The following is a 12,723-nucleotide window of genomic DNA, read 5'->3' as shown; positions in this document are numbered from 1 at the left end:
ATCGATCTTACACCGGAAAGAGAGGGATTCCAAAACTGTTCAGGCATGTGACTCCAAAGTTAAGTGTGCTTGACTTGGGGCAATTTTGGGATGGGTAACCCCTAGGAAGTTTTTTAGGGTGCGTGTGAGTGATGGCATAAGCACGCTGGAAAGACCTGTCTTGGTACAGTGAGAACAGTCGTTGAATCTGGGGCGTTACAATTGGTATTAGAGCAATGTTCCTGTAAAGAGTTGTGCAGCCATCAGTGTTGTTAAGCTCAGTCGTCAAGCCCCAAATTTGTATTTTTTTATGCTTTATATGATTTTTATGATAATACCTGCATGATTACATGAATTATATTTTTACGTCACATGTTTAATCGCTTTCTGAGAATGTGTTTTATATGCTTAGAAATCGCTAAAAATGGATTAGAATATGTTACATGATTAGAAAACTTAGATTTAAATGCATGTTGGTTATGTTAGATTTACAAAACATTCAGATATAATGCCTCCTAGACGCGCACCTATTGCTGATGGAGAGACAGAGAATGTGGAGGATCGTAGTGTTAATGCATCCCCACCTCCTAATTGGGATGCTGCTACGTGCGCACTGGAGGGCATAACTCGTTTCTTTGAGCGACAGTTTCAGCAGGCTCCTAAGCCACAACACATTTATGATTAGTTCCGGAGGCTAGGTCCGAAGGAATTTTCTGGCACCATCGATCCATTCGCTACTGAGGCTTGGATTCGAGCACTTGAGATTCACTTTCACTATTTGAATATGGGAGACACTGATAGAGTTAGTTGTGCCACTTACATGTTTAGAGATGATGCTTCTTTATGGTGGGAAGGAGCAGAACATGGTATTGATATCGCTACTCTTACTTGGACTCGATTCAAGGAAATATTTTATGAAAAGTACTTCACTGCTGACGTCCGAGGACGATTGAAGAGGGAATTTATGACTCTCCGTCAGAGAGATACTTCTGTGGCTGAGTTTGTGAGGAAGTTTGATAGGAGTTGTCACTTTATACCCCTTATTGCTAGGGACTCTATTGAGAAGATGAGACATTTTCTAGGTGGTCTACGACCAGCTATATGTCGTGACATGATGATGATGCGTCCCTTGATTATGCTGCTGCCATTGCCTATGCATTTCAAGCCGATCAAGCTTTGAACGAGATTGATTTTGACATGCAGCGTAAAAGACAACACCACCAGCAGAATTCTCAGCCGAGTAAAAAGCTGTACATGGGGCCTCCTAGACCTCAAGGGCATCAAAAACTCCAAGGTCAAGCAAAGAAGCCAGGACCACCAAAGCCACCACAACCTGGAGCATCGAAACCTGCGGAGAGGCAACCATGCAAGGAGTGCAATCGCTTACATTATGGCAAGTGCATGTGGGGATCTTTTAGATGCTTCATATGCAAGAAGGAAAGGCAAAAAGCTGCTGATTGCCAGAAGAAGAATGCACCTATTGTGGGAAGAGCTTATGTTATGCATGCCGAGTAGGCAGAAACGACTCTTATCACCGGAACCTAGTTATTTAATATTTTTATATTGCTTTTATTGCGTGAAATATTAAACTGGTTATGAGATTTGAATTTGGGATCAAGATAACCTAGTAGAAATTAGGCTGCATGCTCTACCTTAGTTGGAATTATGGAATGATGATGGAAACCATAGAAATTAGATTTGATTTTTGAGCCTTAGTTTGTGTAAAGGACGTAATAATTCTAAATAAAAAGTTTAATGGCCAAAAATTGAGCAAAGTCATAACTTGGTGCACAATTGTGTTTTTTAGAAATTTAGGAAGGGTTAATATGCAACTCTCGAAACTTTAGGGGCAACAATGCAAATTCTCGAAATAGAAGGACCAAAATGCAATTAACCGAAATCTAGGGGCTAAATTGTAGTTTCCGATAATGTAAGGACCAAAAGTGTAATTTTCGAAATTATGGGCCAAAATCGAAAATTCCGAAACTTTAAAAGGGTCAATTTGCAATATTCAAAAATTTCTGGGGACTAAAATGAAAATTTCAAATAATTGAAGGTTCTAAATGTAATTAATCAGAAATAGGGAAATTATAAATTTTTCTAGAAACGGTAGGGTCCAATCAATCATCTTCTTGAAATTTTTGGGAAATTATTGACACAAATTCCTTAAGCTTCAACCCGAGTAATCTAAAACGTTTTCGACTCAGGGAGAATATTCATTCTAGGTGTAGCTATCTATGCATGGCTGGATTCGAGAGCTACACATTCTTTCATATCCGAGACTTTCGTTAAGCGAATGAATATTACACCTGAGGATATGGGATTGGGTTTCAAAGTTTCTATTCCTTCTGATGACCAAATAATCACGTCTAGTATTGTGAAGAATCTGGAGCTTCGTTTATATAAAGATGTGGTTCGGACAGATCTTATCGTACTCCCTATGCCTGAATTTGACATCAGTATGGACTGGTTATCAGCGAATTCAGCTTCGATAGATTTCCGTCAGAGATCAGTGTCTATTCGACGGCTTAATGGGAAATCTTTTGTCTCTGAGACGGCGAGGAACAAGCAAATGCCGCACATTATCTCTTGTCTATGTGCGAGGAGACTTATGAGACGAGGATGCCAAGCTTTCTAGCATGTGTCGCTACAGCACATGCTCCTATCAGTCAGAAGTTAAAGGATGCCGATATTGTCAGAGACTTTCCTAGTGTCTTTCCTGAAGACGTATCTGACATTCCTCCTGACCATGAGGTGGAATTTTCTATTGAATTGATGTCGCGCACTGTGCCTATTTCTAAAGCACCTTATCGTCTAGCACCCTCTGAAAGGAAAGAATTAAAAGATAAAATCCAAGAATTGCTAGAAAAGTGTTTTATTCGTCCTAGTTACTCTCCGTGGGGCGCATCGGTATTATTTGTGAAGAAGAAAGATGGTATGCGACTTTATATTGATTATCGAGAGCTGAATAGAGTCATTATCAAGAATTAGTATCCTCTATCGAGAATTGAAGACTTATTTGATCAGTTGCAAAGAGTATCGATATTCTCGAAGATTGATCTTCGTTCTGGATACCATCAGTTGAAGGTGAGAGAGTCCGATGTTCATAAGACAGCATTTAGGACTCGATATGGCCACTATGAGTTTATGGTCATGCCATTTGGGTTGACCAATGCGCCAACGATCTTCATGGATCTCATGAATCGCGTATTTCAGCTGTATCTAGATCAGTTTTTTATAGTCTTCATCGATGAAATTTTGATCTATTCGAAGAGTAAAGAGGAGCATAGTCGGTATTTGAGGACCGCACTGCAAGTACTGCAAGATAGGAAGTTGTTTGCGAAATTCAGCAAATGTAAGTTTTGGCTTGATAAAGTGGCGTTCTTAGGCCACATCATTTCTAGAGATGGATTTGAAGCTGATCCAAGAAAAGTTGAGGCAGTGAAAGAATGGTCAGTACCGAAGAGTGTAACCGAGATTCGAAGTTTCTTGGGACTAGCTGGCTATCATCGAAAGTTCATTTAGGGATTCTCATCTATTGCGGTGCACATGACCGCCTTGACAAAAAATAATGCAAAGTTTGTATGGGGATCTGAGTGCCAAGATAGTTTTGACAAGTTGAAGCAAGCCTTGATTTCAGCGTCAGTGTTATCTATGCCATTGGGGCAAGGAGAGTATGTTCTTTATACCGACACTTCTAAACTTGGTTTGGGTGCAGTTCTGATGCAAAATGACTGAGTTATATCCTATGTGTCGAGGCAGTTGAATGTTCACGAGAAAAACTACCCCACTCATGATCTTGAGCTTGTAGCGGTAGTATTTGTATTGAAGTTATGGAGTGTGACGCCCTCCAGATTCGATGACTGTCCTCACTGTATCAAGACTGGTCTTTCCAGCGTGCTTATGTCCTCACTCACACGCACCTAGGAAACTTCCCAGGAGGTCACCCATCCCAAAATTGCCCCAAGTCAAGCACGCTTAACTTTGGAATTCTTATGTGATGAGCTACTGAAAAGAAGATGCACCTTCGTGATATGAGTAGTACAAATCAAATCTTTTAAGCCCTCTTCAACTGTACAGTTCATTACATTGAACAGTCTCAGAATCCCTCTCATTCCGGTGTGGGATCGGTTTATTCATGTTCCCTCCACCTAGAAGCCTGCCAGGAGCCGCTCATTGTCCGTGCAACTGATGGCACCGGCGATCACCCCCCGCCCTCTTCGGCCCCGGGCCTCAAATGTAACGCCCCGAAAATTTAAAGGTCCACGCAAACCACATGTATGCAATTATTAAATTCCCTTGTATTTTAATTAAATGATTTAATTGCATTAATTAATTATGTGGTGCATTTTTACATGTTTAAAATATATTTTTCTACATGGTTGCATTAAAATTTATTTTTAAAAGGTTATTCGAGTTGCGATCGAGGAACGAAGACCGATAGCAAAAAAAAAAATGGAAAATGATTTTATTAAATAAATGTTTTTAATTATTTAAAATATGGGTGATGCTTTTTTATTAATTTTGAAGAAATGGGGTTTTAAGGTGATTTTATACGCCGGGACGTAATTTTTATTGGTGTTGGATTTTTAACAAAAATGCGAGCGTTTTGGCAACCCGGCTAATAAATTCACAAACTTAGTTAAATTAAATTATTTTTAATATTTTAATTAAGTACTAATGGGCCTAATTAACCTCTTAGTGGGCCAAGGCTTGATTAGTGTTTAATTAAACTATATATTATACAATTAAACCCCATAACCCACCCCCTAATCCCTAAAGCACACGTCCCACTTCCCCCAACAAATCAAACTCTCCCTTGCAAAGTTTTACACGGCACACACCAGATTTTTGGAAGAGAAAGTTTTCGAAAAGCTTGAAGAGAAATCAAGTGTAGGCCCTCGTCGTCGTCGTTCTTCGTCGTCAACGGTTTTTCGTGTGTTTAAAACGCAAAGGCACGCAATATTTCTTCTTTTACTCATCTATCACACCATATTATGATTTATTGCATGTTTTGAATGAAAAATCAAGAGCCATGATAATTATTTTCGAAATTGCATGCACATGGGTTCTAAACTTGAGTTTTTGTTTACCAAAATCATGTATTTGTATTGTGTAAGGGGCTGCCATGATATAGGTTATGTTCAAGCATTGTTTTCATGAATTTAGAGTCCTAGAACCAGCCACAAACCCTGCAAGAAACAGAACACGCAAAGCTATACCAAATCTGTCATGGGATGATCTTATGGTTCGGTTTTCACGAGTTGGGGGCTTAGCTTGGGTTTGGTTGGGACCAGGACCGAGCTAAGACCAAGGGGGAGTCAAGGAAAGAGTCCTAGCCATGCTAGGACTCGAGTAAGTGGGCTGGGAGGAGTCCTTGCCAAGAAATACTCCTACCCGAGAGGATGCATGCGAGAGGCGCAGGTGGACAGCTCGCGCAGATGGATTGTGGGCTCGGCCAGGGGCTTTGGGCTGGGCTAGGTTAGGTCCTTAGGGTCCTAGAAGGGCGCTGGAGGGGCTGGTTCAAGGGGTGGTTCGATGGTTAGAGGCCTAGTAACAGAAACGTGAGGGTTGCATCATTAGAGTCACGCACAGGTGCTGCCTTCTTCAGGTGGCTCGTGCGCAGGGTCCAGGGGCTGGGTCGGTCTGGGTATGGTGTGGGCGTGGTCCAGGGTCAGTTAGGGACGTGTGGGCTCGGTGGTGGCTCGGCTGGGAGAGTCCTAGTTGGGTTAGGAGTCCTAGACATACAAGGAAGCACACACACAACACAGCAGAATATTGGGTTGAGTTTCAAGCATGTTTTGGTCGGGCTAGGGCTTGTTTTACGGGCTGGGCTTGCACAGTAGGGTCCCTAGATGGGTTGGCTAGGTTTTGGTTCAAACTTGCTCGGGCGTGGCTCGGGTAAATTAGGAGATGGCTCGGTGTGTTCGCCGAAGGGTAAAAACGGACTAATTAAGCCAAAATTGATTCCATGGGTCCACGGGGATGGCTCATGACATGGAATGGTAGAATAAATAATGAAAAGGCTATGTTAAAAATTTGGGATCAAAATAACGAGTTTTGGATTTATTCGGGATTTAATCGCCACATGAAACGTTAATTAAATAACTAATTGAAACACCTAGTTTTATGCCTTATAAAATTATGAAAATTAGGGTTAAGCTTAAATAATTATTAGAAGTCTAAGTTTTCAATTTGGGAATTTTATATTAAGGTTTGGTTTAATTCGAGATTAAAACGCATTAATACGTTATATTTAAAGATTAATTTAAAAATCGTCGAATTAAGCTAAATAAAATATGAAAAATTCATGTAAGCTTAAATAATTATTTAGGACATGTTAGAGTCAATGAAATTAAGAAAATTTCAAAAACGGGAAATTTTATGTCCAGGGGTAAAACGGTCATTTTACATCTAGAAATTAGTAAACGTCATGGCAGTGCCCTATTTGCTGTTGAATATGCTAATATTATTATTTCACATATTTATGAATTTTTATACGTTGATATATGATTTTTAAAATGTTCATGGATGTTTATGATTTTTAATATGTTAAGTTATGATTTTTAAATGTCTATGATTTTTTTTATGATTTAAATTGGACATTTAAAAGATATGTTGCATGCTTGGTTTCAAAATAAAAATGATATTATATGCATATTTTTATAAGTGATGGAAATACGACATGTTGAAGGATGTGAAGGGATTGTGACTACTGAATATGTTGGAAATATCGTGAAGGTTATGGTCCCAGTGGGAGCCCGACGATCGTGTTTCCTTGGATACGAATACGAATACGAATATGATGAATATGATTGGAGATATCGTGAGGGGAGAAGGCCCCAGAGGGAGCCCATTTATGGGAAAAGGCCCCAGAGGGAGCCCCGACGATCGTACTTCCAATGTCATAATATGTTAATACGTAGGCCAGGGCCTTGTTGACCGGTGAGAGTGTTGCTGGTGTCCCCCGCCGCCCAGTACTGTGGTTTCTTTAGATGGATCCATCGCCCAATACGATCAAGAATACGAGTCACAATCACGATCTGAATTCAACAAACACGAACATGAACATGAATACGAATATGGATATGTATATGAATACGAATATGAATATGAATATGTTTATATTTTTATGAAAATGTTTTTATGCATCATGAAAATGTTTACGAAAATTTTTAAGTTTATGCATCTTCATGAAAACGATATTTTAAGTACAAATATTTTTCACCGTTATATGTTGATTGTATTACGTATTACTCGTTGTAAAGATTATGGTGTGTTGAGCCTTTAGACTCACTAGGTGTGATGGATGCAGGTGGTATTGAGGGAGGACTTGATGAGTGATTTGACTGGACTGAAGGCGCACACAACCCGAGGACCATCGCTTCTACTATTTCCGCATTATGTTTTATGATTACTGATTTTAGATAAAGATTTTTAAGACTATTTATTTATGCTTTTGAGAGATTTTTCAGAGGTTTAGTATGGGCTATACTTTTCAAACTTATTGCTTTATTTAGGTTGGGTAAAACAGTTGATGATTTCATTTTATGACTATTGCACTTGATTTTTAAAATGCTAGTTGGTTGAGATTTTATTTTAAAGGGTAAAATATTATTTTCATGAGTCATATGTCATGGTTGAAAATCGAGTGTTTATAAAAAAAAAAATTTCTAGTACATTTTAAGAAAACGAATAAGCAGACGTTTCATGGAGACATTACTTGTATGGGGAGAAGTGCAAGATTTTCACCGACCATAAAAGTTTGAAATATTTCTTCACCCAAAAAGAGTTGAATATGAGACAACGAAGATGGCTTGAATTAGTGAAAGACTACGACTGTGACATTAGCTACTATCCGAGAAAAGCTAATGTGGTGGCAGACACATTGAGTCCAAAAGCATAAGTTATTACTCAATTATCATTTCAAAGACCGCTGCAGTACGAGATACAACGGTTTGAGCTTATAGTATATTCTAAGGGTGAGGCCCCTAATCTTGCCACCTTGTCACTACAGTCGACTTTGAGAGATAGAATCCGTGAGGGATAGTCTTCTAATGAGCAATTGCAAAAGTGGAGATTGAGAGACGAAGCCAAGGGTCTGAAGTTGTATTCTGAGGTGGATGGTATAGTCCGTTATCGAGATCGTTTATGGGTTCCTAGTGACGAGTCTTTGAGGGAGCTCATTATGAAAGAAGCTCATGACACACCATATTCCATTCATCCTGGAAGCATGTACAAAGATCTGCAGTTGTTATATTGGTGGCCGGGCATGAAAAGAGATATCCTGCGATTTGTATCCGAGTGTTTGACATGTCAGCAAGTAAAAGCAGAACATCAGAGACAAAAGGGGAAGCTTAAGCCACTTCCTATTTTCGAGTGAAAATGGGAAAATATCACTATAGACTTTGTTGTGGGATTGCCGAGGACTATCAAGAGATTTAATGCCATATGGGTGATAGTTGATCGTCTTACGAAATCAGCGCATTTTTTACCTATTAAGACGACATTCACCATGATACAGTATGCTGACTTATATATTCAAGAGATAGTTCATCTGCATGGGATTCCTGTATCTATTGTTTCTGACAGGGATCCGAGATTTACATCGTCATTCTGGAAGAGTCTACATGCAGCGATGAGAACCAAATTATTATTCAGCACATCATTCCATCTTTAAACCGATGGTCAGTCAGAGAGAGTTATTCAAATTTTAGAAGATCTACTTCGAGCTTGTGTTATTGATTTTCAAGGAAGTTGGGAACCGAAATTACTTCTAATGGATTTCACCTACAATAATAGCTATCAATCATCTATAGTGATGGCTCCTTTTGAGGAACTTTACGGAAGGAAATGTAGATCATATATTCATTGGGACGAAGTTGGCAAAAGAAGAGAAATTGGTCTTGACGTCATCGAGTAGACAACCGAGCTAGTAGTCAAAATTTGAGATAGAATGAAGACTGCACAAAGCCGACAAAAGAGCTATGCTAACAAGCGATGAAGAGAGCTAGAGTTTGCAGTGGGAGACCCCGTTTTTGTGAAAATATCACCTACGAAGGGTATTATGCGATTTGGCAAGAATTGCAAACTTAGTCCAAGATGCATAGGCCCGTTTGAGATCTTGGAGAAGATTGGAACACTAGCCTATAGAGTGGCATTGCTACCGATTCTATCTGGATTACACAATGTGTTTCATATCTCGATGCTGCGAAAGTACATGTCGAACTCTTCACGTGTACTAAATTATGAACCTCTGCAATTAACTCCAAATATGACTTATGAGGAAAGACCTGTCCAAATCATGGGTAGGCAAGAAAGAAGACTCCGAAACAATTATTCCAATGGTCAAGGTCAAGTGGCAGAATCACTCACAGGAAGAAGCTACTTAGGAAACCGAGAGGGAGTTGAGAAGTCGCAATCCGGAGCTATTCAGTAATTTCTAATTTTGAGGACGGAATTTTATTAAGGGGGGAGGAATTGTAAGGTCCAAAATTAAGACGAAATAATCCAACTGTATGCAAATCTAGGGAAATTGGAAAATAGCTAATTAATTGATTTTAATTACTTAATTAATTATGTGGATATTTTTATATGATTTTTAAGTATTTTTCTACTTGAATGCATAAAAATGTAATTTTAAAGGTTATTCGAGTTGCGATCGAGGAACAGAGACCGATGGCTGAAAAATGAAAAATAATTTTAATAAATAATTTTTTTAATTTTTTAAAATAAGGCTGATGCTTTTTATTATGTTTAAAAATAAGGAGTTTTGAGGTGATTTGATACGCCGAGACGTAATTTTTATCGGTATTCGATTTTCAACAAAAATACGAACTTGTTGAGAACTCGGCTAATAATTTCATGAACTTTGCTAAACGAAATATTTTATTAATGTACTAATGGGCTTAATGGCCATAACTAACCATGTTAATGGACCTAAGCCATTATTAAGTGTTTTGATTAAATATTTGAAGCACAAACCCACCCCATAATCCAAATATCACACGTCCCACTCTCCTATTTGTCACAAATCTCCCCCTCCAAACTCACGGCACACACAAAAACTAGCATGGAAAAGCTTTGAATTTTCAAGGGAATTCAGCCAAGGTTTTCTCGTCGTCGTTCTTCGCATCGTCATCGGATTTTCGTGCGTTAAATACGCAAAGGCACGCCATAATTCTTCCTTTTTTCATCTATCACATTATAAATATGTATTTGATATGATTTGCATGAAAAACAAGCTACCCTTTTTATTATTTTCGTTTTTATGCAAAACATGGGTTTTAAAGTATGGTTTTTGTACCAAAACAAGATGTTTACTTGCATGAAGGGGTTGCCATGATTAGGAATTGTTTATGGTTGTTTTTAAACGAGTTAAGGAGTCCTAGAAATCAATAGATAGGCTACACACTAATTTGAATAAGTTGGAACCAAAATTAACATGGTTTTGTGTCAAGGGCTTGGTCAAGGGGGTTAAACCTTTCATGGCTTCGCTTGGGTGCGACCAGGGCTGGGTTGAAACATTGTTGGGTCAGGGAAGGAGTCCTAGCCATGCTAGGACTTGAGAACGGTGGCTGGGAAGGAGTCATATCAAGCTAAGACCCTTCCCGAGCCAAGGTGCGAAGGTGTTACAACGTGCGCATGGAGTTGTGGCTCGGTCAGGGTGGTTAGGGCTGGGATAGGCTAGGTCTCTAAGGTCCTGATAGGGTGTATGAGGGGCTGGGTCAGGGGTTGGCTCGGTGGCTAGAGTCCTAGCAGGTTTTGAAGTTTCTTAGTCTAATATGGTTCTCGGCCGCAGCGCGTGGCTCACACAGATGGCTTCGGGCGAGTTAGGGTCGAGTCCTAAGGGTGCCAAGGGTTCAGTAGGGTCCAGGGGAGGTTTGGTCAGGGGCTGGCTCGGGTGCAGCTCGTGGAAAACATAAGTTGACTCGAGGGATTTAGCTTAGGTTTCGAAAATGTGGTTTTAATGCTTAAGGCTTGAATCGTGGGTCCACGGGGGAGGCCCATTGGTCACAAGGGTAGATTAAGTAATTAAAAGTTTATGTTTAAAATTTGGAAATTTTATATTAAAGTTTGAATTAATTCTGGAATTAAACGCTTTGCAAATTAATAATTAAAGAAAAATTGGAAAGCCTAAAAATTTAAGCTGAATAAAATTATGGGAAATTTAATCAAAGCTTAAATTATTATTTGGGACGGTCTAGAGTCAATAAAAGTAAGAAAAAGTCAAATTCAAGGAATTTTACGTCTAGGGGTAAAACAGTCATTTTACACCTAGAAAATAGTAAACGTCATGGCAGTGCTCTGAATGCTGTATTATATGATAAAATATGTATTTTAGATATGGGATTTTATGAGGAAACGTTAATGCTAAAAGACATGTTGCATGTTTGGTTTAAAAGAAAATGATTATTATATACATTAATTTTATAAAGTGATGAAAATATGAAATGTTGATGGAAGGAAAGTAATTGTGACTAATAAAAATACAATTATATGCTAATATGCGTAAGGCCATGGCTCAGTTGACGGGTGAGAGTGTTGCTGATGTCCCCGCCGCCCGGTACTCTGGTTATCTGTAGATGGATCCAATACGAATATGAAAGTCACAATTAATAATCTGAATTCAAAGAAAAAGGAATACGTATACATATATGATGAATATGAATATGTTGATGATAATATGAAAATGTTCATGTTTATGATGATATGAAATGTTTAAGTTTATACATGATTATTAATTATTATTTAAAGTAAAAGTAATTTCACTGTTGCATGTGATCTGTATACATATTATTTGTTATTAAGAATATGGTGTGTTGAGTCTTTAAACTCACTAGGTGTGATCTATGCAGATGAGTATGATGTTGATGGTAATGGAGGTCTTGATGGTTGATCTTGTTGTACTGAAGGTACACATAACCCGAGGACCAGCGCTAGTAGTTTTTCGAACTTATGTTTATGATTTAGGATTTTAAGTTTATGTTAAAGATATTTTTACGACGTTGATCATGCTTTTGAGTGGTTTTTGAGAGGTTGTTTGTTTTAGCAATATTGCTAAATTATGATTTGCAAACGTTTGACGCTTTAATATTTTTGAACTATTTCCTTTAATTTTCAAATATAGTTGGTTGTTTTATTTTTAAAATGGTGCCACTTATATTTTAAAGTATATATATTTGTATATATATCGGCCGAATCATGAGGGTTTTTTTAAAAAAAATCTAGTACTTTTTAAGCAAAACGAATAGTGGACGTTTGACATCACCTTTCCATTTGATCAAAGGATGCCATCCAAAGAAGAGTTGAAAGGTCGAGAGTATTGTAAGTACCACAACTCATATAATCACGCTAATAAATTTTGTTGAGCTTTAAAAAATATTCTGCAGGACATAATTAACAAGGGAATCTTGAAGTTCCCTGATCAAACAAGAGTCCATGGCAGTGGATGATGACCATTTTCCCCAATAGCTTCTGTTAATGTGAATGTGACATATTTCATAGATCTTCTCAATGAGAAAAGAAGCCGATCCTGTGCGGTGAAAGACAGAATAATTAAGAAATGTTGAATCCCGAAGGGTCAATTGTTTGAAGCTCATGAAAGGCATAGTGCTGGTCGAGTAAGGACAGTTCAACAGCGTTTCCCCAGAAATGTTAGTGAATCCGCGGCCTGTCGGCTGAGGAACCAACGTTTCTTCGAGAGGTCAGTGCCTGAGAATCAATGGTTCAGATGGGAGTCGT

The 12,723-nt window shown here is 38.5% G+C and overlaps 1 protein-coding gene across 1 annotated transcript; it reads left to right on the top strand.

The window, feature by feature from the left end:
* The first annotated feature begins 487 nt into the window (after window positions 1-487).
* Window positions 488-1,159, top strand: LOC142520279 (uncharacterized). The gene is made up of 2 exons (XM_075623280.1): window positions 488-599; window positions 678-1,159. The coding sequence occupies exons 1-2, from the start codon at window positions 488-490 to the stop codon at window positions 1,157-1,159; spliced, it is 594 nt and encodes a 197-aa protein (XP_075479395.1).
* The last annotated feature ends 11,564 nt before the right edge of the window (window positions 1,160-12,723 follow it).

Source organism: Primulina tabacum, chromosome 12 (genome assembly GCF_025594145.1).
Source record: "Primulina tabacum isolate GXHZ01 chromosome 12, ASM2559414v2, whole genome shotgun sequence".
In the NCBI taxonomy this organism is placed as follows: Eukaryota; Viridiplantae; Streptophyta; class Magnoliopsida; order Lamiales; family Gesneriaceae; genus Primulina; species Primulina tabacum.
This window is presented reverse-complemented; position numbering and strand designations above follow the sequence as displayed.

Coding starts and splice junctions, on each gene's coding strand:
- LOC142520279 (XM_075623280.1), top strand. CDS start 488: ATGCCTCCTAGACGCGCACCTATTGCTGATGGAGAGACAGAGAATGTG. Junction 600..677: donor TGCTACGTGCGCACTGGAGG/GCATAACTCGTT, acceptor TCCGGAGGCTAG/GTCCGAAGGAATTTTCTGGC.